General features: G+C 42.2%; 1 protein-coding gene across 3 annotated transcripts in view; it reads right to left on the reverse strand.

Moving 5' to 3' along the window:
- LOC132874422 (A disintegrin and metalloproteinase with thrombospondin motifs 9-like) overlaps positions 1 to 24005 on the reverse strand; it is a 109926-nt gene extending 85921 nt beyond the window's left edge. For 2 of the 3 annotated variants that reach the window (XM_060910594.1, XM_060910597.1), the window contains exons 1-10: positions 23780 to 24005; positions 22792 to 23165; positions 17550 to 17709; positions 7476 to 7750; positions 6668 to 6751; positions 6258 to 6382; positions 5943 to 5983; positions 5706 to 5811; positions 1990 to 2136; positions 1555 to 1696 (exon numbers count right to left, since the gene is read on the reverse strand). In XM_060910594.1, the coding sequence (XP_060766577.1) occupies positions 1555 to 1696; positions 1990 to 2136; positions 5706 to 5811; positions 5943 to 5983; positions 6258 to 6382; positions 6668 to 6751; positions 7476 to 7750; positions 17550 to 17709; positions 22792 to 23165; positions 23780 to 23873 (1548 nt within the window). In that variant the 5' untranslated portion in view covers positions 23874 to 24005. The remainder of the gene's footprint in view (positions 1 to 1554; positions 1697 to 1989; positions 2137 to 5705; positions 5812 to 5942; positions 5984 to 6257; positions 6383 to 6667; positions 6752 to 7475; positions 7751 to 17549; positions 17710 to 22791; positions 23166 to 23779) is intronic. The other variant, XM_060910596.1, reaches the window with a different exon arrangement.
- Positions 24006 to 25486: the final 1481 nt, after the last annotated feature.

Raw genomic sequence — 25486 nt, forward strand, 5'->3', positions numbered from 1 at the left:
GAGTCGTACATGAGCTGATAGCCGACGAGGCACGTAGCACCGAGTCGGCTATAAGCCATGTACGACGAGATTGAGTGGAATAACTGTTTTATTCAATCCACATTCACTGAATTTTAAGAAACAGAGCATTTTTATTTTTATTTTTTGCAAATTCGATAAATAAAAACTTTACACAAAACGTCCAACAAAATAATTTCTGCTTAGAATGTAAACAAACCGGCAAAATGACAGGAGCAATTTGTGAAAAATGAGATAATAATAATAATTCTTGAAAAATAACAAAAGATACGTTCTTACCATCAAATACTTTCATTCCATATTCTGTTGCTTTTTTTGTATTTTTTGGGGTTTTGTTTTCGAGTCAAGTTTTTATTTCGTCCTCGGTTGATTCAGCAACACGCTCCGCCATTTTGTTTTTCTCTTCTCATGGTATATGAGCTGATAGCCTGGTTGCAGAGTAGCCAATCAGAGTGTGCGACTGCTCATATCCAGTGAATGTGGATAGAATAAAAAACATTAACATTATTACGAAGGATCTTTCATTGCTGTGGTGGATTTCTTTGTGATGTTGGAAGTGTTGAAAGTGAGGAATAAATCACTTGAATATTTAATATTGAATTCAACTCAGCCATGCAGCAGTCATGGCCTGAAGGATAGAGAAGCAGTCTTGGGTCCAGCAGGTTGCTGGTTCAGTTTCCGGAACCGGCAGGAAAATGTGAGGGGAGTTGAGTTAACGAATAGCACTTTCCCCTTCCTGTGTATCATGGCTGAAGTGCCCTTGAACAAGGCACCTGACTATTCCACAACTGCTCCCTGAGTGCTGTTGCATTGCTGCCTACTGCTCTGGGTGTGTGTGTGTGTGTGCTGCTTCGGATGGGTTCAATGCAGAGGAGGAATTTTGCTGTGCTTAAGTGTGCATGTGACAAGTAAAGGCTTCTTCTTCTTTTTGAATATTCCTGTCAATGCGAACAGTTTTATCTTCACTTTTAAATATTAAACACTTCTTTGTGGCGGCACGGTGGTGTAGTGGTTAGCGCTGTCGCCTCACAGCAAGAAGGTCCGGGTTTGAGCCCCGGGGCCGGCGAGGGCCTTTCTGTGCGGAGTTTGCATGTTCTCCCCGTGTCCGCGTGGGTTTCCTCCGGGTGCTCCGGTTTCCCCCACAGTCCAAAGACATGCAGGTTAGGTTAACTGGTGACTCTAAATTGACCGTAGGTGTGAATGTGAGTGTGAATGGTTGTGTGTCTCTATGTGTCAGCCCTGTGATGACCTGGCGACTTGTCCAGGGTGTACCCCGCCTTTCACCTGTAGTCAGCTGGGATAGGCTCCAGCTTGCCTGCGACCCTGTAGAAGGATAAAGTGGCTACAGATAATGAGATGAGATGAGATGAGATGAGATGAGATGAGAAACACTTCTTTGTCATCCCATGTCAAAAAGACAATTTCACAAATTCCTCTGAAATACAGTGATAATCATATAACGTAAGCAGATTTACTAACAAAGAGTTTAAAAGACCAAAATCAGATCATAATCAGTGCAATACAGTGTTGACTTACCATATATGGGCAGACCTGTGTCCCCGGTCCAAATATGAGTTCACATTGTTGATTGACACTGTATATGCGCCCGGGGAGCTGCTGGGGAAGGGGGTACGGCCTGGACACGGGCTCGTCGAGCAAGCACTCTCCATACCCTGTGCTGATAAGAGATGATAAAAAAGACTTCAAGAAGAAAACAAAACAAACAAGAGAAAAACAAGACACACACACACACACACACACAAAAATGCCTTGAGTGTGTGTTGATGGCCCTGAATGTAGTTTAATTCAAAGATTTGGAGGACTGGAGCTGATTGAACTAACTTGGTGAAAAAGATTACTTTTAAAACGTGCATTGAACCGTCTCTTGAACATGTCTCATTATTCTGCACAGAGTATGAGCTTATGACTGTGTAGAATTCACAGAAAGCCACCATAATTTGCAGTACGTACTCGAGGAACTCTGTGATGTATTTTCGGCTGCATTTGGACCACATCCAGGGGTTGGTGTAGTAGTTGAGTGTGGGGGCCATGACATGCTGCTGAATCTTAACACCGTCCTCTTTGCACTTATTACTGTCATCATGGGGCATGTTGAACCTGCAGAACACAATGTACACATGCATACACATGCATCAGTGACTCTTTCGATCAATTTATAGATTCCCAATATTTCCTTTCTACATTTGGACTTGAACAGCACTTCAACGACCCAGTAGCCAGAGCGGTATCAATGCTGTTTGTGAAGCTGAGTGGTTGAAAGGAGGTCATGCAGGGAATGGAGAGGGCGGGAGCGAGGTGTGATGCGTACAGCTTTGCACCTTATAGCGCCAGGAGCTCAATCCCCTGCTCAGCCTACAGCAGTGAGGTCACAGCCCTCCACCGGATAAGAAAAGAATTCCAAAATCCCATCTTGTGCACGCAATGGAAATAAATGAATGATTACAGTGCAAAAAGCTTCAGTGAGGAAAAAAAAAGCTGCATATCTGTAGCCTACTTCTGTAATCTCTGGGTGTTCAAGAATAAAATACTTGAGCATTCACAAAAAAAAAGTGAGTTCCTGATGTTATACATCCCAAATTGTTCATCAAGATAATTTTGGTATTCTGAAGTGGTAGAACTAGTTACGTGTTCAATGATCCATGACTCGGATTCAAAGAAATTCAAAGCATATTTTGCCTTGATATATATCCGGGCGGGGCGGCACAGTGGTGTAGTGGTTAGCGCTGTCGCCTCACAGCAAGAAGGTCCTGGGTTCGAGCCCCGGGGCCGGCAAGGGCCTTTCTGTGCGGAGTTTGCATGTTCTCCCCGTGTCCGAGTGGGTTTCCTCCGGGTGCTCCGGTTTCCCCCACAGTCCAAAGACATGCAGGTTAGGTTAACTGGTGACTCTAAATTGAGCGTAGGTGTGAATGTGAGTGTGAATGGTTGTCTGTGTCTATGTGTCAGCCCTGTGATGACCTGGCGACTTGTCCAGGGTGTACCCCGCCTTTCACCCGTAGTCAGCTGGGATAGGCTCCAGCTTGCCTGCGACCCTGTAGAAGGATAAAGCGGCTACAGATAATGAGATGAGATATATCCGGGCAAGAAGGACAAAATGTCTTTCTTCCCTGTTGGTCAGAGCGAAGATAGAGGGTATGTGTTTCAGACGAATCACACAATATGTTAGCCTTCATTGTTTCAGGTTGACAGTGATGGCATCATGGTGTGATCATAAGGTATCAACTGTCATCCTGATAAGCAAACCCTCATGAACATATGTTGCAATTTATTTTGTCTGGTAGATGTGATATCGTTTTTGCAACTGAAAAACATTGAACCTTATCTTAGTCTTCTGAGTGATGGATAGAGGAGGCTGACAAGCAGGAGGGAATGGGCTACGACGATCTAGAAGGAAGAGTTTGGAAGAATGAACACAGCAGGTGAAATACAGTCCCACTTTATGTTATTTTACAGCCAATGTGAAGATGGAAAAAACAATAATCCAAAGTCATCAATCTGCCCATCACCCAAAGGACTCAGCTCATATCCATGAGTGTTTGCAACCTGAGATAGTCTTGGGTTTGGAGGTGAACACATGATTCATCTGACACACATATCATCTCTCTGATCAACAGGGAAGAAAGAAACAGCATCCTTCCTTGTCATATATCAAGACAAAAGATGCTATCTTTGAATCCTAGCCATGGATTGCTGATCGTGGAACACTCAAAGGCTCAATGTTTTTCCATTTGCCTCCAACTTACATTGCAACCGGTAGACTCAACAAATTACAACACATATATGTTCATGAGGGTTTGCTTATCAAGCATAGACAGAGTTTATAGCTTATTATCATGGTATGATCAAGGGTTCACCAAAATATTTCAATGATCCAACATCTGTGCATTTGAGTTATTGTGTTGATTGGAGAAAATTGGAGAAAAGGGTAAAAAATTTGGACCAGGGTCGAGGACTGGTGGCCACTGGCGAACGCCTGGGACATGGAAAGTAAAGCAGGAACCAAGAAGGAAGACTGCAATGAAGAATGCCATGGACTAGTGAAGAAAATATGGGATCAAACAATAACACAAGGGACCAGAATAGAAGACTGGACTAGGACACTAGTAGAAGTAGAAGATTGTAGATCAGGGAGGCATTCTGTAACCAAGATAGTGTGTAAGGAACAGGGGAAATTATGAGGTGCCAGGAGAGAACACTGGAAATTAGAAATAAATTTGAAGAAGTGAATAAGCATCGAAGGTTTTGTACCAGCGGAGAACAAATGCTGAAGACCAGAGATCAGTCAACATGACTGAAGACCAGGATAGAAGGATAAAGCCCAAGAAAGAAGTTTGGGGACCAGCAAAAAAGATCTAAACCAGAGAAGATCAATCTCATCTCATCTCATCTCATTATCTCTAGCCGCTTTATCCTTCTACAGGGTCGCAGGCAAGCTGGAGCCTATCCCAGCTGACTATGGGCAAAAAGTGGGGTACACCCTGGACAAGTCGCCAGGTCATCACAGGGCTGACACATAGACACAGACAACCATTCACACTCACAGTCAATTTAGAGTCACCAGTTAACCTAACCTGCATGTCTTTGGACTGTGGGGGAAACCGGAGCACCCGGAGGAAACCCACATGGACACGGGGAGAACATGCAAACTCCACACAGAAAGGCCCTTGCTGGCCCCAGGGCTCGAACCCAGGACCTTCTTGCTGTTAGGCGACAGCGCTAACCACTACACCACCGTGCCGCCCCAGAGAAGGTCAATGAAAACCATTAAAGAAGAGGATGAAGCACAGGAAAAGACTCTTGACCAGTCTAGATGATTTTAGGGAATGGAAAAAACAGAAGCTAGCAAAGACTGTACATCTAGCTAAATGTATCGCACTTAAGATTAAAGCTTGTGGATCAATGGAGACCAAACACTCATGAAAACAGAAATTTGAGGTAATTCTGAAGGAGTGAATAAGGCTGGAGAAAAGAGAAGATTTTGGACTGGTAGAGAACATTTGGGCCCTGAAAAGAAACTGAACAAGTCAAAATTACAGCAACCAAAGGGGAAGATTGTGAATGAATGGAGAAGCGCAAAGACCACTCAAAAAGACTGAAGACCAGGATGGAAGGTTAAAGACCAAGAAAGATGAGAGATCAGTGCAAAAGACTTGGCGTAAGCAAGATAAGGAAGAACAGGAAAAGGCTCTAGACCAGTGTAGACAATTCTGGATGAAGGAAGAAAAATGGAGACTAGTATATAGATCTAGTTAAATCTAAAATTCTTAAGATTAAAGATCAGAAACCAAAGACCTGTGAAAAAGAATGATGACCAGGGTAGAAGGTTAAAGGCCAGGAAAGAAAACTGGGAACCAGTGGAAAACATGTGGACCAAAGAAAAGGATGAGAAACCAGTAAAGAAGACTCGGCAGCAAAAGAAAAGAGTCAAGAACTGTGGAGAAGATTTGGGGACAAAGAAAAAGGCTGGAGATGAGTATGTACCGTACGTGGAGTTAAGGGTTAAATTGGAACACCTGAAGGTTGTCTCTCCATGGAAAGCCTACAACATGGTTTTACCCTCTGAGAGCAGGTTCCAAGTAGAACTATCCAAACATCCAGCAACAAAACCCATTTGCTATGAGCGTAAGACTGACAATCAGTGGTAGCAGGTAGTGGAAAGGGTCACTTACACATGGCCGAGCTCATGAGCAATAGTGAAAGCGGTACTCAGGCCGCTATCTTCACTGATGCTGCAGCTCCTGTATGGATCACACACTGTGCCCAACTCTGCAAGACCTGGCAAAGCACAGAATAACTGGTATTACTGAAGTCGTAACTGTTATTCATAGGAATAGTACTATTAATCAAAAATAATCACCACTATGCTCATTATATTATGGATATTTAAAAAAAAAAAAAAAAATTACCTAAAGTGTCGCACTTGTCTTTTGCTCGACAGATATCCTGCCTGTAGAAGTACACTCAGGTTACATTTATACAACACATACACACACCTGAGCTGTTTTATACAATTCTACAACAACCAATTGGCCACTGGGATCCAGATTTAAACCCCCCAGTTTTGTAATGGTATACTTGATTATGGCACTTGAGTATTCAAATTTAATTTGCTCTGTAGCCACTGTGTTGAGTTATGCTAACTGTTGACATGTATGCCCTAGTTAGCCATGTTAGCATTTTGGCTAACCTTTCCTTCTAAGAGGAAGTAAAAGCTGCGGGACCTGGTGATGAGGATAGCAGTGTCGTAGTGGTCATGGTGTTCGTCGTCGAGGTTGTTCTGATCCAGCTGCCAGACACAGAAGTTCTTTAAAGTGGCTTGTGCATTGAAAGAGATAACTGGACCCTTCTGCGTAGAAAGAGAGAGAAGTGTATGACATGATCGAAGACTATCCGGACTACAAGGTAATCAGTAAGCTAATGACTGTAAGACGTTTTAGCAACAGTACAGTAGGCTTTGATTATAAAAAACAATGGATGATGAAACTATCTGAATGCTTTGACTCAGATAACGGACATGCTTTGTCTTGGATAAAGATGCAGGGCAGTGAAAACTTGTAAACGGCCAGCTGCGATAGCTGAGACTACGCAACCATGTACAATGTATGAGAATGCCGAGAGACTGTTATCTTACCAGCTCATTGTTTATTATGACTAGCTTCACAATAACAATGTTGATCAGATTGCCAATGCTGGGATCCTTATAGATTGAGGAAACCTGGATGAAGACAAAGCAAAACAGGCTCGTGTTGGTGACGAAATACCATTTTGCAAAAGTGTGTGGTTAGGAATGAAGTGGTTGGATTTGGTTTTGATGCTTGCAATGGGACATGAACAGAGCAATATTACGGTACCTTTTTCAAAATGATCCCCTGAGAAATGCTTTGGAAAAAAAAAAATCTGAACACCCTCCTGATGTGTGCACACACATTTCAAACGTTCTTTTACAAAGTTTCAGATTAAAATGTTGGCAAGAAGAAAAAATAAGATAACATGCATGACATTGACCTCCACGGATTTATAATTCTACGTCTGAAAGCCATTTTATCCTCAGATAACTCTAATTAATGCAGCTGCGTGGAGCTAAGATTCTCAAGGAGGACTCGCACAGCAGTTCTATTTATAATACAGTTGGTCAACTGCAGCAGAAATATTTCTCGGCTGTTGAGAAAGTTGATTGCACTCCCAGAAACCTGCAGAGAATGCAGCCTGTGCCAAGACAGAATTAGGTCAACTTCAGCTCCCTGGAAGCCATGCCAAAAAGCATGCATTTTATGTGACCATTCCTGATTTTATTCTTCATTTTTCACATTCATCATATCAGTCAGAAGAGTTTGTGTTGAAGGATTGGAGTTCGTTCTTGGGCGAATACTTGATCTATGCATAAAGTAACAGCATGCAAGAAAATCAAGGCCAGATGCCATACATCAGACAGAACTTACAATCGACATTAATGTTAGAATGTAGTGCTGGAGGTTGTTCCTGTGATGTTCCACCATCTTGTAGTCGGCAACAACCATGACTTCCACGAAGCGTGGGTAGGAGAGGAAACGCTTTGCTCTCCTGTGAGGTCCTGAGTCACTGCTGCTGTTGTTCGCTGATGGCTGCTTGTCATCTGTTGAGGGTAAAGAGCTGGAGAGAACCCTAGCACTGAGGCTCTCCAGATCAGACAACAAGCTCCCAGACACCATGTTTTTCTCAGCAGCTGCTTTATGACCTGGCATATGAACACAAACAACAAACATGACCACATTACAAATCAGCTCTGGACTCATTATGGAAAGCAAATTTTCGAGTAAAAAGAATTGAGCAGAAGGGCATGATTGGACAAAAACATTTAACAGTTATTCCACAAAATCAAGTCGTACATGAGCTGATAGCCGACGAAGTGCATAGCACCGAATTAGCTGTAAACCATGTATGACGAGATTGAGTGGAATAACTATTTTATTCTATCTGCATTCACTGGATTTTGAGAAACAGAGCATTATTTTTATTTCTTGCAAATTCGATAAATAAAAACTTTATCCACAGTGTCTGACAAAATAATTTCCGTTGAGACTGTAAACAAACCGGTGAAATGACAGAAGCAATTTGTGGAAAATGCTATCGTAATAATTCTTGAAAAATAAAAAAAGATACGTTCTTACCATTAAATACTTTCATTCCATATTCTGTTGGTTTTTTTGTATTTTTGGGTTTTTCTTCTTATTCTTCTTGAGGTTTTTTTTTTTTGGCGGTTGGCAAACCAACTTAAAGATGCATTACCGCCACCGACCGGGCTGGAGTGTGGAACAGGAAATTTTGGTGGGGGGGGGGGGGGGGGGGATTATATTCTTTTCGCCATTTCTGTTTCTTTGACATACTTGATAAATTTTGGGGTTTTGTTTTCGACTAGAGTTTTTATTTCATCCTCAGTTGGTTCAGCTACACGCGCCGCCATTTTGTTTTTCTCTATTCACGGTATATGAGCTGATAGCCTAGTAGTAGAGTAGCCAATCAGAGCATGCGGTTCCTCATATCCAGTGAATGTGGAGATCCACTATCCACTATCGTCCAAACAAAAACAAGCCCTCTAGCATCCTAAAGGGTTAAGTTTGTCTCTCTGCGAAAAAACCCCCTGAAGGTTCACTATAGAACTCTACAAGAGAGGGTTTACTGTTCCGAAAATACTCTGAGGAGAACTCTTTTAGAAAGCTAGAACACTGGCTTTTCTCCATCACGTCCTCATGAATAAGCGCAAAGCTTGAACCATTAAACATCTAAAGAATCCTTGAGGAACATTTTTCTGAGTCTTCGAGGAAAATCCATCCTGAAAGACTTGCAGATCAATCACTGTATTTTGCTGTGCAAAAGATTTATTTTATGATTCAATTCCAAGTTGACGTTTTTGGTTCAAACATCTTTTATTTACTTGGTCTGTTTTTACTTTGGTGAACAGCTTCCTACGTTACCTATAATACCATTTGAATACCAGCTGAATGTGGTACAGACTAACTTAGCCATCGTTTCATCTCCACGTAAAGAGAGTGATGCAGCGGCGTTTTAGTCCTCTGCTCAAACAGATCAGCTTCCAAAGCTTCAACTTTCAACACCACTGCGCCCGTTATCTCGTAGCTTGCTAACTCACCAAGCGCAACGGCATCGTATAGCTGCATTGCATTCTGGAACACTGAATCCAATGTTTGCAAATTGGATCCATTGTCAATGTTGATGGGAAATGGTGAGCAAGAAACAGAACTTCTTTTCTTTAGTCTTTAGGAGCTAACAACGAAACCTGACGGTTATCACTCACGTCCGAGATCGTCGAAATATTTTCATGGTATAAAAATGCCATTGGAACTGTGCTGGCAATAACAATGTTAGAATAGGGCACAACCACTAACTTCTCATAGGAATAACAAATTAAAAAAAAATTAGCATCAGAGTCATGAAACATATGAGAAATATTTCAGTATCAGCATATTTCATGAGTTTCGGGGTGGAGCATTTGTTGAAGAGATCAGCACCAGGCTTGAAGAATGCACATGGCACCAATTTATTTCTACATTGTTGTGAATCTGTTGTTTAGCCAAACAGTCTAATACTGTCGCCTTGCATTGGATGAATCCTCAGCTGTGTGGCATTTGAAAGACCGCAGACACAAAAAACAGGCATCAGCTTTTTGGGAAAGTCTTTATCATTGTTATTTGTGGCTAAGTTTGAAGTTTCATCTGCTACAAGGCTAAATATGATGTCAGGTTCGTTCTAGGTGAAGTTGGCATCTTGCCATCATTTGGCCACTGCAGCTCTGGGATACAAGAACAGTTTTATACTTTGCTAAAAGTATGATACAATATACAGTATGTCCGAATGACGACTGTCGAGAAAAAGCAGTTTTCCCTTTCGCAAAACAAGGGAACCAAATCCCATATTCTTGTAACATCACACCAACACCCCAAAAATGAGACAAGCACAAAAGTCAACTTTTTTTTTTTTTTGCTGCCTATGATTGAAGACAATGAAACATATCCTCCTGCTAAAAAAACAGATACCACAATAGGCCTTTCATAAACCTACCAGTTATCACAGGTGTACCCTGGTGCATTTTGGGAAGTTTGGGCAAATATATATATATATATATATATATATATCATCTCGTTATCTCTAGCTGCTTTATCCTGTTCTACAGGGTCACAGGCAAGCTGGAGCCTATCCCAGCTGACTACGGGCGAAAAGCAGGGTACACCCTGGACAAGTCATCACAGGGCTGACACATAGACAACCATTCACACTCAATTTAGAGTCACCAGTTAACCTAACCTGCATGTCTTTGGACTGTGGGGGAAACCGGAGCACCCGGAGGAAACCCACACGGACACAGGGAGAACATGCAAACTCCGCACAGAAAGGCCCTCGCCGGCCACGGGGCTCGAACCCGAACCTTCTTGCTGTGAGGCGACAGCGCGAACCACTACACCACCATGCCACCCATACAGAGTACTGTGCAGAAGTCTCAGGCGCCCTATTTTTCCACATAGATTTCTATTTTATGACTTCTACATTATCGAGTCAGTACAAAAACATTTTAGAGTCCAAATGTTACAGAAAATAAAAATGTTTGTACGGTATCTGAGCAGCACATTCCATAAATGAGCACTTTTCAGATTAAAAAAGAAAACATAATGAAGGCTACTGGGTTTTGGTGCAAACTGAAGAAGCGTGTGTGACAGTCAAAGTGTCCAGAAGAACTGTGGCTGGTTCTGCGAGATGCTCAGTAAAACCTACAGCTCATTTCCGCATAAAACTGCACTCACTGTACCGGAGACTACTATTTTTTTTTTTAAAGCAAAGGCTCGTCTCACACCAAATCTTGACTTTGTTTCATTTATTATGGCTTACTGATTACTGTTTATAGTATTTTTTAATGTTGAAACATTTCATTTCATTATTTTTAAGCCATTTTTGGTCGACAGCATTTCTTTACATGCGTGTTCTTTATATGTATACGTATATGTCATGTATTTCTTTGACATATCACACTATCACAGGGATTTAGCTGCCAACACAAAAGGCCCTGTTCAGGTTGATGAAGAAACGGCAGCGTCTTGCCCTTCTGCACAACATTACACACAATTAAAATTTATTTTCATAGCGATAGATTTGCAAACACTTTGGACTGTTCAGCACTTCACCTCAGAGCCGCTTGCTGTGGTGCGGGTGGTATTGTGCCTATCAGGTTCTCTTATCTGCAGGCCACAGGAAGTGCAAGAGTCAACAGCATTCTGTGGCAATAAACTGAGATGGAAGACGATACCAGAAACATTTGGAATGATTCTTTCCTGCTGCACTAAACCAAAAAAAAAGGCTTTTCCAGCGTTCTGCATTTGGGGACATTCTTTTGAAAATAGCAATGAAATAGGCCATAAATAGGACCAGAATTTTTTTGAACCAGTTTCTCTAAACATTACAGATCTGTGAGGAGGAAAGAAACTATTACACAAGAAGCATAAATAACTGGTATATGAGCAGATAAAAGTGAACACTCCACTCTGTCTTTCGACTGTTTATTATTATTATTATTATTATTATTATTATTATTATTATTATTATTATTATCACCCTTTTTGATTTTCTAAATCTTTTTGCAGAATTTGGCAAAAAAAAAACAACACAATTTTTTACCCAATTTGACTGTAGAAAAAACTCACTGAACAAAGGTTGTATCAAAGCCAAGCTAATAAATGTGCTAACTTGGCAAGGTTACAGGTGAGATCACAAATTCAGGATGAACTGAGTGAACTGAGGTCTTGAAAATTAATGCTAAAGCGTGAGTAGAGCTGATGGAGGTCATGATGCTTAACTTAGTGAACTAAGCAAATGAAAGTTATAACAATATTTGTGCTCTAAATTTTTGTTTTTTTTATTTTGGTTAAGATTTGGGGATTTTTTTTCTACTTTTTTTATTCAAATGAAGATGCTAACTTTGCAGGCTGAAAGAATGGAAGAAGAAGATCAGAAGACCAACGCGAGCTGAGTGAGCTGATGAAATAAATACTGTGGTGATAACTGAGTGTGTAACGCTAACAAAGTTGCTAATGTGGCACAATAAGCTAACGAAGATTAGTGCTAATCGAGTGAGCTGAGGTAACTAAGGTGAACACTCGCTGAGTGGGAAGAGCTAATGAGGCACTAACTTAGGATTTCATTACTTTTTTTTCATCCATTTTACTGTAAGAACATATTCATTTAACAAACACTTCTGCAAAACTAAACAGGTGCTAAATTGTCAAGCCAAGGTAATGAAGACTAACGCTAACTGAGCAAGCTGAGCTAACTGAGTGATCTGAGGTAATGAAGACTAACGCTAACTGAGCAAGCTGAGCTGAGTGATCTGAGGTAATGAAGACTAACGCTAACTGAGTGATCTGAGGTAATGAAGACTAATGCTGAGTGATCTGAGGTAATGAAGATTAACGCTAGCTGAGCAAGCTGAGCTAACTGAGTGATCTGAGGTAATGAAGACTAATGCTAACTGAGTGATCTGAGGTAATGAAGACTAACACTAGCTGAATAAACTGAGGTAATGAAGACTAACGCTAACTGAGTGATCTGAGGTAATGAAGACTAACGCTAACTGACAAGCTGAGCTAACTGAGTGATCTGAGGTCATGAAGACTAACCAACAAGGTTATGGGAACGATATGGAAACATTGAGGGAACAAACATGACATGAACAAGGATAAAGGGATGGTGTGAGAACGGTGAAGGAACCAAATGGGAACCACATGAGTAACGTTCTGGGAACCAAAATTAAACTTTCCTGCCAACCAAGTGACAACCTAAACAGAACCAAAAATGACTTTCAGGGAACGTAGCCGGAACCAAACTGGAACCAAAGGCTTGTGTTCCAGGAACGTTCTGGGAACCAAAAATTGTTAGTAGGGTAATGCTAATTGAGCAAGCTGAGTTAACTGAGTGAGCTGAGATAATGAAGACTAACGCTAACTGAGCAAGCTGAGCTAATTGATTGAGCTGAGGTAATGAAGACTAATGCTGAGTAAACTGAGGTAATGAAGACTAACGCTAACTGAGCAAGCTGAGCTAACTGAGTGATCTGAGGTAATGAAGACTAATGCTGAGTAAACTGAGGTAATGAAGACTAACGCTAACTGAGTGATCTGAGGTAATGAAGACTAATGCTGAGTGATCTGAGGTAATGAAGACTGAAGACTAACGCTAACTGAGCAAGCTGAGCTAACTGAGTGATCTGAGATAATGAAGACTAATGCTAACTGAGCAAGCTGAGCTAACTGAGTGATCTGAGGTAATGAAGACTAACGCTAACTGAGCAAGCTGAGCTAACTGAGTGAGCTGAGATAATGAAGACTAATGCTGAGTGATCTGCGGTAATGAAGACTAATGCTAACTGAGTGATCTGAGGTAATGAAGACTAATGCTGAGTAAACTGAGGTAATGAAGACTAACGCTAACTGAGTGATCTGAGGTAATGAAGACTAATGCTGAGTGATCTGAGGTAATGAAGACTAACGCTAGCTGAGCTAACTGAGTGAGCTGAGGTAATGAAGACTAATGCTGAGTGATCTGAGGTAATGAAGACTAACGCTAACTGAGCAAGCTGAGCTAACTGAGTGATCTGAGGTAATGAAGACTAACGCTAACTGAGCAAGCTGAGCTAACTGAGTGATCTGAGGTAATGAAGACTAATGCTAATTGAGCAAGCTGAGCTAACTGAGTGATCTGAGGTAATGAAGACTAACGCTAACTGAGCAAACTGAGCTAACTGAGTGATCTGAGGTAATGAAGACTAATGCTAATTGAGCAAGCTGAGCTAACTGAGTGATCTGAGGTAATGAAGACTAACGCTAACTGAGCAAGCTGAGCTAACTGAGTGATCTGAGGTAATGAAGACTAACGCTAACTGAGCAAGCTGAGCTAACTGAGTGAGCTGAGATAATGAAGACTAATGCTGAGTGATCTGCGGTAATGAAGACTAACGCTAACTGAGCAAGCTGAGCTAACTGAGTGATCTGAGGTAATGAAGACTAATGCTAACTGAGCAAGCTGAGCTAACTGAGTGATCTGAGGTAATGAAGACTAACGCTAACTGAGCAAGCTGAGCTAACTGAGTGAGCTGAGGTAATGAAGACTAACGCTAACTGAGCAAGCTGAGCTAACTGAGTGAGCTGAGGTAATGAAGACTAATGCTGAGTGATCTGCGGTAATGAAGACTAACGCTAACTAAGCAAGCTGAGCTAACTGAGTGATCTGAGGTAATGAAGACTAATGCTAATTGAGCAAGCTGAGCTAACTGAGTGATCTGAGGTAATGAAGACTAACGCTAACTGAGCAAACTGAGCTAACTGAGTGATCTGAGGTAATGAAGACTAATGCTAATTGAGCAAGCTGAGCTAACTGAGTGAGCTGAGGTAATGAAGACTAACGCTAACTGAGTGATCTGAGGTAATGAAGACTAACGCTAACTGAGTGATCTGAGGTAATGAAGACTAACGGTAACTGAGTGACCTGAGGTAATGAAGACTAATGCTAATTGAGCAAGCTGAGTTAACTGAGTGAGCTGAGGTAATGAAGACTAACACTAACTGAGTGATCTGAGGTAATGAAGACTAATGCTAATTGAGTAAGCTGAGCTAACTGAGTGATCTAAGGTAATGAAGACTAACGCTAACTGAGTGACCTGAGGTAATGAAGACTAACACTAACTGAGTGATCTGAGGTAATGAAGACTAATGCTAATTGAGCAAGCTGAGCTAACTGAGTGATCTGAGGTAATGAAGACTAACGCTAACTGAGTGATCTGAGGTAATGAAGACTAACGGTAACTGAGTGACCTGAGGTAATGAAGACTAATGCTAACTGAGCAAGCTGAGTTAACTGAGTGAGCTGAGGTAATGAAGACTAACACTAACTGAGCAAGCTGAGCTGAGTGAGCTGAGGTAATGAAGACTAACGCTAACTGAGCAAGCTGAGCTAACTGAGTGAGCTGAGGTAATGAAGACTAACGCTAACTGAGCAAGCTGAGCTAACTGAGTGATCTGAGGTAATGAAGACTAACGCTAACTGACTGAGCTGAGCTAACTGAGTGATCTGAGGTAATGAAGACTAATGCTAACTAAGCAAGCTGAGCTAACTGAGTGATCTGAGGTAATGAAGACTAACGCTAACTGAGTAAGCTGAGCTAACTGAGCGATCTGAGGTAATGAAGACTAACGCTAGCTGAGCAAGCTTAGCTAACTGAGTGATCTGAGGTAATGAAGACTAACGCTAGCTGAGTGATTTGAGGTAATGAAGACTAACGCTAGCTGAGCAAGCTGAGCTAACTGAGTGGTCTGAGGTAATGAAGACTAACGCTAACTGAGTGATCTGAGGTAATGAAGACTAATGCTAGCTGAGCAAGCTGAGCTAACTGAGTGATCTGAGGTAATGAAGACTAATGCTAACTGAGTGATCTGAGGTAATGAAGACTAACACTAGCTGAATAAACTGAGGTAATGAAGACTAACGCTAACTGAGTGATCTGAGGTAATGAAGACTAACGCTAACTGACAAGCTGAGCTAACTGAGTGATCTGAGGTCATGAAGACTAACGCTAACTGACAAGCTGAGCTAACTGAGTGATCTGAGGTAATGAAGACTAATGCTAGCTGAGCAAGCTGAGCTAACTGAGTGAGCTGAGGTAATGAACACTAACGCTAACTGAGCAAGCTGAGCTAACTGAGTGATCTGAGGTAATGAACACTAACACTAACTGAGCAAGCTGAGCTAACTGACTGAGCTGAGGTAATGAAGACTAACGCTAACTGAGCAAGCTGAGCTAACTGAGTGATCTGAGGTAATGAACACTAACACTAACTGAGCAAGCTGAGCTAACTGACTGAGCTGAGGTAATGAAGACTAACGCTAACTGAGTGAGCTGAGGTAATGAAGGCTAATGCTATCTGAAAGATTTGAGGTAATGAAGAGCTAAAAAAGTTGCTAATGTGGCACAATAAGCTAATGAATATTAATACTAATCATATGAGCTGAGGTAACAAATACTAACACGAATTGAGTGGGTAGAGCTAATGAAGGCTATGGCGCTAACTTAGGATTTGGGGACTTTTTTATCCATTTTACTGAAAGAACACATTCATGTCACAAACGGTTTTGCAAAGCTAAGGTAATGAAGGTGCTAAATTGGCAAGCTGAGGTAATGAAACTAACGTGAGCTGAATGATCTGAGGTAATGAAGATGAACACTAAATGTGCCATTTAATGGAATGAAGACTAGTGATAACTGAGTGAGCTGAGGTAATTAATGAAGGCGCTAACTTCGCAAGCTAAGGTAATAAAAACAATTAAATACCATTGTAGTTGTGCTATTAACGTCCCTCTGTGACGTCAGTGCAGCACATAACTATTAACTTCTCACAGAAATAATGAAAACACAACACAAACCAACAAATCAGAAAAAACCTTGAGAAGCACATCACAAATATTTTGATATATATATGTTATTTACCAGCTGGGAGGTCTGTATCGTGAAATACCATGACCGAGGTCTTGAAAGTACTGAGTGAGGCCCTCTGGGCCGAGGTCACGGTATTTCACCATACGGCCCGACCTTAAGCTGGTAAATAATATATTTATTTTTTTCTTTACCAAATTCTAACAGAAAACGAGAGCGCCCAAAAGGGAAAACCGAGCCGAGCCACCATTTTGAATCCTCATTCACGGCTATAATGCAAATTGCTTCCTCCTCGGTATACAAGTGCACTTCCATGGCAGGAAAAAAACTACATTTTGCCACCTATGTAGTCCCCTATTTATACAAAATTGAGTCATTCAGGATTCAGCCATGTTTTTGCTCGGTGTTAGCAAGTTACAGGTTTTTAGCTTTCTCCTGAAATGTTTTCTTTTATTTTGTCTTCCTCGGGGTAGTAAAATTCGCTTTCGCTCTGAACACTGTCGTTATCGCTATCCATGATGTAAAATTAATGTTATTCTCCTGAGAAATGCTGGCAAAAATTTATAAGATTTTTGATAATCTTATAATTAAATCTTATAAAAAAAGATAAATGTTGACAAAAAATTCTACGATGTTTGTTGTTGTTGTGAACGAGTAAGTCGCCAGAGGTCCATAACCGGGGTCCGTAACTGGGGTCCGTATCGTAGGATACGGACCCGCTCGCCAGCCAATCAGAGCGCAGGATTTGATGGAAACCGGACAGCGAAAAAAATAAATATACTTATTTAAAGTGCTTCAAGCTGTCTGTTAAGTTCATTAAATACAGCAATACGTGTCGTTGCAGTTGTAACCGTATTGCCATTCGAGACATGTTGGTAAAGTCGGCAAAGTTCATTTGAGAAACTTGAGCAAGACTCCTGCAAAATGTCTAGCCTTTATGTTGAAATCCAGTGTGTGGTGTCTTCACAAAGATAATACATTCTTTAAAAAAAAGAAAGAAAGTGCAAGAGAGAAAGAGAGAGAGAGGACTTCAATGAAACTTTCTTACCTGCTGTATCACATGATAGCGTGTCTTCTTTGGCCTTCTTGTGTGCATCTTTTCTGTACATAATATGAGGTTTGATGTGTTCTTCTTCATAATGTTCACCATTGTAGATGTGAAGAGGCTCCACAAAATATTCCCCTTCCGACGACCTGAAAGTGCCAAGCTGGCAAAAACAGCACCAGTTCAAATGGAGCGTGCCCACAGAGGTGCATACAAACATTTCACGGGTTGCCGTTAATTGCCCTTGTCTGTTACCCCCGAAACAATATGTCCTGCATAAATGATGTAGCAATTATAAAATGGGTACATACTGTACATTGCATCCACATCAACAAACTAATCTTCAGAGAATAGCAAATGCAAGCGATGATTATCAGGAAATTATGGTGTAGTGCGATTATTTATGTTGTGAAAACTGATGAGGGGGAAAAGCGCTGCCGCTGCAGATGTAAGGCCTGCATTCCTTTATAAGAAGTGTGGCTTCTCGTACCATGAAGAAAGCAAGAGCCACCAAGAAAGCGGAAATCCTCAAGAAGACTGCAATAGTTGAAAACGGTTTGCGTAATTATAATAATAATACCTCATCTCAAATGCATATCAGAGTAAATGTACAGAAATTCAGACCAATGTTTTGGCAGATTGTGCTTGGGCTTGTAGAATTTGTGGGATGACGAGCAAGTACGATTCATTTAAAAAGCACATGGGTGACAACGCATGTTGGAAAGAGTGCTATACATCAAATAAAGTGGTACAAGAAATAAAATAAAATAGCATAAGGAAAAAACCCAACAATAAAACAAGCCATACAAATTATGCAAAACAAAAAAAATAATGAATAAACGTGTCAGACTATCACCTGTCGACCATCATAAAACACGAGAGGTCACAAGTAGGTTTTTTTAATTGACATCTGACTCCAGTAATGAAGGTGACTTTTTGAGTTGGAGCTGATGCCCAGTCTCTCTTGAGGTTTTTTTTTTTTTGCTTCCCCCCCATCCAGTTATTTGCCAATTCCCTCCCACCAGCCAGCCCTTTCCAATTTCACAATAGCTTCCAATCAACATGTGAATCCACAGTATCGTTTCAGCTCTCATGCTGCATTACAGCTAAACACTTGTAGGGAAGCACTGTCTACCCTCTTCTGCATACCTAAGCTCACAGATACCTTCAGACAGCTCGATACTCCTAGCTATGGATGGCTGTAGCATTGTCAGGACTTGAACTCAAGATATCCCAACGATAAGATATGGTCAAGACTTTTCTGTTGCGCCACTCAAGAGCCCTCATCCTGAAGCTTTCATGGTGACCTTGGACCAGCCAACAGATATTGTGAAAAAGATCTTGATTCCTATCTTTTTTATAAAACGGTTGACGGGTATAATCTCAACTTTTCACTAAAGATCCCAACAATAGCATTACGAGTCTGTGTTATGCAAAATCAATTCACTGTCATTGGAAATGCAGACTCATGTTTGCTCCAAGAAGTCCTTTCAATTTAATCGCTCTCACTTCCCTAAGTGCATGTGTAAAGAACGTCCAACAGCGCTGGTCTTTCTAAGAACCTGAGCAAAAGACCAGGAAGCTGTGAGGAACGTTCCAACAATAACAGTGCTCTGGAGAGCATTAAATCCCATGTCAAAACACACTTCTTCTGTGTTTCTTACTCAGCAAATATGGCCATGATCCCAGTCCACTTTGCCATTTTGCCAGCGCTAATAAACCTGGTCTTTAAGTAATCAGAGTGATCACTGGTTAAATAAGTGGGGTGGTCTTAATTTCACCTTAGAGAACTACAATTAGACACACTTGAGATACATTATAATGGATTTTTATGTTCTTTGGAAAACTCTCCTTGGTGGGTCTCACTGAAAAGTGCATGAGGAACACTTTCAACGAAGGCCACATGTATAGCTCATTAGGTTGCACACGCATCAAGACGGTCCATGATGTTTTAACAAGTAAATCAGTGCTAAAACATTTCCTTTACTTGTGTACATCATGGACAGCTACATGATGTATAACACCTTATAAATTGGAAGCAGCATGAGATATAATTCACTTTTATGAAGTGGGGTTGGATTTGTTTGCTATTGATAATATATGGTGGTGTAGTGGTTAGCACTGTGGCCTCACGGCAAGAAGGTTCTGGGTTCGAGCCCAGTGGCTGACGGGGGCCTTTCTGTGTGGAGTTTGCATGTTCTCCCCGTGGGTTTGCTCCGGTTTCCCCCACAGTCCAAAGACATGCGGGTTTGGTTAATTGGTGATTTTAAATTAACGTAGGTGTGAATATGAGTGTAAATGGTTGTTTGTCTCCATGTGTCAGCCCTGCCATGATTTGGTGACTTGCCCAGGGTGTACCCCGCCTCTCGCCCATAGTCAGCTGGGATAGGCTCCAGCTTGCCCACGACCCTGCACAGGATAAGCGGTTACAGATACTGGATGGATGAAATACATTGTGTTACCAACACGACTAATTAAAAATTGATAATGCATTTGAAAAGTTTGCTCCAAAATGTCATGCATGTTCAGGAACAATTAGAACAATGTGTAGAATCCCTTATGAATATGTTATAATCTGTTATGAATGTGTATCGAGGCCATTAGAGATATGGATTTTATAAAAACTTGTTGAGAGAACATTCTCCAGATTCAGCTTTTTTAAAGAGCCAGAAACATGCACAGCTACGGTATATACTATATACACTACTATTCACTACAGTTCACCATTCATTCACTTTTTTCCTGGTCAGGGCCAGAGGCTACCCCTGGGAACACTGGGCTAACCCAGAGCACATGCACATCTCACCAGCGTTGGCACAATTTGCATAAATTGTGCATAAATTAGTGCATCTTGAATATGTTGTTTTTGATGCATATTATTATTAATAGACTGCTTTTTATAGCAAGTTAGAATTAATTTCCTGGCTGGAGTATGTTACAGCTGAAACAACACCACAGAAAAAAAAATATTTCAATTAAATATGAAAGGGAAGTTGTGTGAACGTGCTTGTCACATGGTGAGAGCTTGGATATTAAAGAAATCAACTAAATCACCTGCTGTGTCCTGATATCTACCCTTATAGGCCAAAACGAGGTCATTTGCATGTCAGTGAGATGTAAATTGCACGTATTGTGCTGACGTATGCATGCATATCTGCGAACGCTGTACCCTTGAGTATTGTCCTTAACTAACCTTCAGCTGCTCAGTTCTGTGTGTAGATTGTGTCATGAGTGAATTGCAATCTGCACTTAATTAAGAGTCCAGCAGTCAAAAAAAAAAAAACATAAATGCTTTTGTGTGTGTGTGTTTAGCATGCTTTTTGGTACAACTGCTAAAAAAATGGAGGTGTGTTTCCTCGGTTCATGGTTTAACCAAATGCTCACTCAGTGTGTTTAGAAAGGGACAAGTGATGATCCCAGATGATGCTGAAGAACGTCCCAAGATAAAGTTTTGGTTATAAGGATGGGTACACACTCAGAAAGCAAAGTACATTATACTTTTCAGGGTGCAATGGCTTGACCCTCTAAGGTACTGATTTGTACCATTTATATACTGCTTGGGAACATATATGGACATCTTTTTACCTTAAAAAGGTACACATACGGTAGATACACTGTAAAAAATGATTTATTGTTTTAACTTAAAAAAGTTAGTACCTGGCTGCCTTAAAATTTTGAGTTCATTGAAATTAATATAGTAAGTTAACACAACGAGGTGAACAATTTAACTTACTATATGAATTTCAGGTGGCACGGTGGTGTAGTGGTTAGCGCTGTCGCCTCACAGCAAGAAGGTCCGGGTTTGAGCCCCGTGGCCGGCGAGGGCCTTTCTGTACGGAGTTTGCATGTTGTCCGTGTGGGGGTGCTCTGGTTTCGTCCAAAGACATGCAGGTTAGGTTAACTGGTGACTCTAAATTGAGCGTAGGTGTGAATGTGAGTGTGAATGGTTGTCTGTGTCTATGTGTCAGCCCTGTGATGACTTGGTGACTTGTCCAGGGTGTACCCCGCCTTTCGCCTGTAGTTAGCTGCGATAGGCTCCAGCTTGCCCGCGACCCTGTAGGACAGGATAAAGCGGCTCGAGATGATGAGATATGAACTCAAAATTTTAAGGCAGCCCAGGTACCAACTTTTTTTTAAGTTAAAACAACAAATCATTTTTACAGTGTACTGTGAAGTCCAATAATGAGCCCTGGGGGGTACATTAATGTAGATTGTACCTTAGGGGACAGAAATGGCCTCCTACAGTACCCCTATTTCTGACAGTGTAGGCTGCATATGAGGATGTGATTAGGGCTGTCAGTACAACAGCCAGGGTCTCCTGACAGGTTAATAATGGACAAGTGTATTTCCCCTAACCCTATTTCCCTCATGTACCCACCTTCCTACCCTTTACACACCCCTGGTTGAGGCTGATGAACAGCAGGTAGCCATTGTTGCCGCCTTGTATCTCCACACTTCCTGGTTTGATCCTGAGCTCAGGTGTGTGTCTGTGAGTTTCCCATGTTCTCTCATCTCTCATCTCATTATCTCTCGCTGCTTTATCCTGTTCTACAGGGTCGCAGGCAAGCTGGAGTCTATCCCAGCTGACTACGGGCGAAAGGCAGGGTACACCCTGGACAAGTCGCCAGGTCATCACAGGGCTGACACATAGACACAGACAACCATTCACACTCACATTCACACCTACGCTCAATTTAGAGTCACCAGTTAACCTAACCTGCATGTCTTTGGACTGTGGGGGAAACCGGAGCACCCGGAGGAAACCCACGCGGACACGGGGAGAACATGCAAACTCCGCACAGAAAGGCCCTCGCCGGCCACGGGGCTCGAACCCGGACCTTCTTGCTGTGAGGCGACAGCGCTAACCACGACACCACCGTGCCGCCCCATGTTCTCTCTATGTCCCAAAATCATGCAAGTATGTGGATATGTGATTCTAAATAGTCCCTGTGTGTGTGCATGGTGTGTGCACTATGATGGACTGTTGCCCCATCTTGGATGTGTTCCCAGGATGGGCTCTGATCCCATGCGACCCTGAACAGGATAAAGCACTTCCTGAAGATCAGTGAATGAATGAATGAATATTTCAGTTTGTTTCTTCACCTTGATGTCACACACTTTCATATGCAAATGATCACACTGCGTCCTTCAGTCATTTTCAGCACCTGTTTGTTTGTTTGTTTGTTTGTTTGTTTGTTTTTGCGCACGCGCATTACCAAACAGGAAAAAGGTTTTTGGCACTCACCAGGCCGGAACAGAGGCTGATAACAGCGGCGTGCTCCGTTTCTCCGTTCACGTGTCCTTTATAAAAACAGTGCCGGTACACCGTTTCGTCCTCCTCCTCCTCCTCGCGCGTTCGGTTCCTCGTTCCAAGGACGGTTACGGTATAAAGCGGCGCAATAAATCCCGCCTCGAGCGTCAGGTTCAGGTGATAATCCCGACCGAAGGCGGACAGTCTGTAATGCACGTGCTCGGATTCCCAGTGTCCCGGTTCCGTGTCCTGATCGGCGCTCCGCGTCCTGCGTTTGAAGTGCGCGCTCACGGGCAACGCGTCCCCGGCCTCGGTCACTCTGATGGGCGTCACGATCTCGTGCGCTCCGGTGTGCTCCAGTGATCTGGCTGTGGATGAGTGCAGATGTTATGCTTTCTTTCATAACCATACTTATGCAAGATAGAACGCATGCACAATCACGCATAATCACTTTGGGGTCTGAGTGAAACTTTTCGCACCCCTATTGTAAAAAAAAATAAAATAAGTTGAGACTAAAGTCTACCTTTCCTTGTCTCTGGAGTGCATGTACGGTAGATTACACTGGGTATGTTCTAGGTACATTTATATCGTGTAACTTGAAAGCTGAAGAATACTTGCAGGAGAACTGTCAATTCGTCTTTGATAATCGATATCGCGATATTTGTCATTGATGCAGATCGAACCTGTGTAGAAGAGCTCAGGGATAAATACCGGACTGTTTCATGTCGTGCGTCCTGATGTTGAATTGAATATTCGGTGATGATACCGTGAATACCGTGATCATAATCGTTCTGCATCAAATAGCGCAGAATTCTTGTCTGAAACGGAACCGTTGTCAAACCGGTCCGAAGTTTTCACGTGCACGAGTAGAAATTCATTCATTCATTCTCTCCGAGGTGGAGCGCGCGATCTAACGGGAAGCCGAGAATGAATGACATGACAACTTGTTCGGGGGTAAAAAAAAAAAAAAAGTTTTCCTTACCTTTTCTCGAGCGTCCCGGATCTCTCCGGGTCCCATTCACAAAGTCGGGATTTAGGATGATGAATAAACCCAGACCCCAAAGAAAAGCGCGCATGATTAATCGGCAAAATGAAAAGTGCGTAAACAGCGCGCGCAAATCCACGAATCCGCGTGGGTTTTCTTTTCCGGCGCGCGCGCGGCTCGTCTCGCGTGTGCTGCTGCTGCGCTCAGGGGCGGATTACATGGTCGCGAGCGTGCGCCGGGGTCCGCGAGCTCTGTCCGAGTTCTTCGTAAACTTCAATAATGTAGCCTGTTAAAGGGTGGGAGAGGAAGGAGGGAGGAAGGGAGGGAGAGGATGAAGGAGGAGGAGGAGGAGGAGGGTGTGGATGGGAGTTGAGTCACGGTGGCCGAGGTGGGCTCCGGTGTCCCGGTTCTGAGAAGTTTCAGATCAACGGGGCGGGGTCGAGGAAAAGGCCAGACCAAGGTGTGTGAGGAAGAAGATTCTGGTGCGCAGGCGGAGCTTGGGCTTCTCCATGCAGCACACCACGGATCGAGATCATAACAGCACCACACCTCAATTTAGATATCAGGATTAAAGTGTTAACACGTGCACGGTGCTCTGACAGATATGGGCACAACATCAGTGCATACACATCCATCCATCCATCCATCCAAGTTTTCCTTCCATTCTTCTTCCACAAACTGCTCGGAATCCAGTTAGACAGCATAAAGTTACTGAGTTAACAGCTTTCGGTGACAAGACAGCCCAAGTTACTGTTGATTACAACATCTGAGAGCTTTAATTCTGATCATTATAATGATATATGGTTTATATGGATTCCATAAAATCCCGAAAGGTGATAAAAAAACAAACTTGTACACACAAGATAATTATAATCACAAGATAGTAACTTGTTCCGACAAGTAATTTACATGGGTAGATTACCTTATTTTATTTTTCTTGTGTGAACAAATTATTATCTTGTGCACACAAGATAATAAGTTACAAGTTATTATCTTGTGGGAACAAGTTATCTTTTGGGCACAAGATAATAACCCAGAAGATAACTTGCATCAGTGCATACACATCCATCCATCCATCCATCCATCCATCCATCCATCCATCCATCCATCCAAGTTTTCCTTCCAATCTTCTGTCCACAAACTGCTTGGAATCCAGTTAGACAGCATAAAGTTACTGAGTTAACAGCTTTCAGTGACAAGACAGCCCAAGTTACTGTTGATTACAACACAAGATAATTATAATCACAAGATAGTAACTTGTTCCGACAAGTAATTTACACAGGTAGATTACCTTATTTTATTTATCTTGTGTGAACAAATTATTATCTTGTGCACACAAGATCTCATCTCATCTCATTATCTCTAGCCGCTTTATCCTTCTACAGGGTCGCAGGCAAGCTGGAGCCTATCCCAGCTGACTACGGGCGAAAGGCGGGGTACACCCTGGACAAGTCGCCAGGTCATCACAGGGCTGACACATAGACACAGACAACCATTCACACTCACATTCACACCTACGGTCAATTTAGAGTCACCAGTTAACCCCCTCCTAGAACTGCCACCTTATTGTGGTGGAGGGGTTTGTGTGCTTGAATGATCCTAGGAGCTATGTTGTCGGGGGCATTATGCCCCTGTTAGGGTTTCCCAAGGCAGACAGGTCCTAGGTGACAGGCCAGACCAAGAGCAGTTCACCAAAAAACCCCT

This window comes from Neoarius graeffei, chromosome 26 (genome assembly GCF_027579695.1).
Source record: "Neoarius graeffei isolate fNeoGra1 chromosome 26, fNeoGra1.pri, whole genome shotgun sequence".
In the NCBI taxonomy this organism is placed as follows: domain Eukaryota; kingdom Metazoa; phylum Chordata; class Actinopteri; order Siluriformes; family Ariidae; genus Neoarius; species Neoarius graeffei.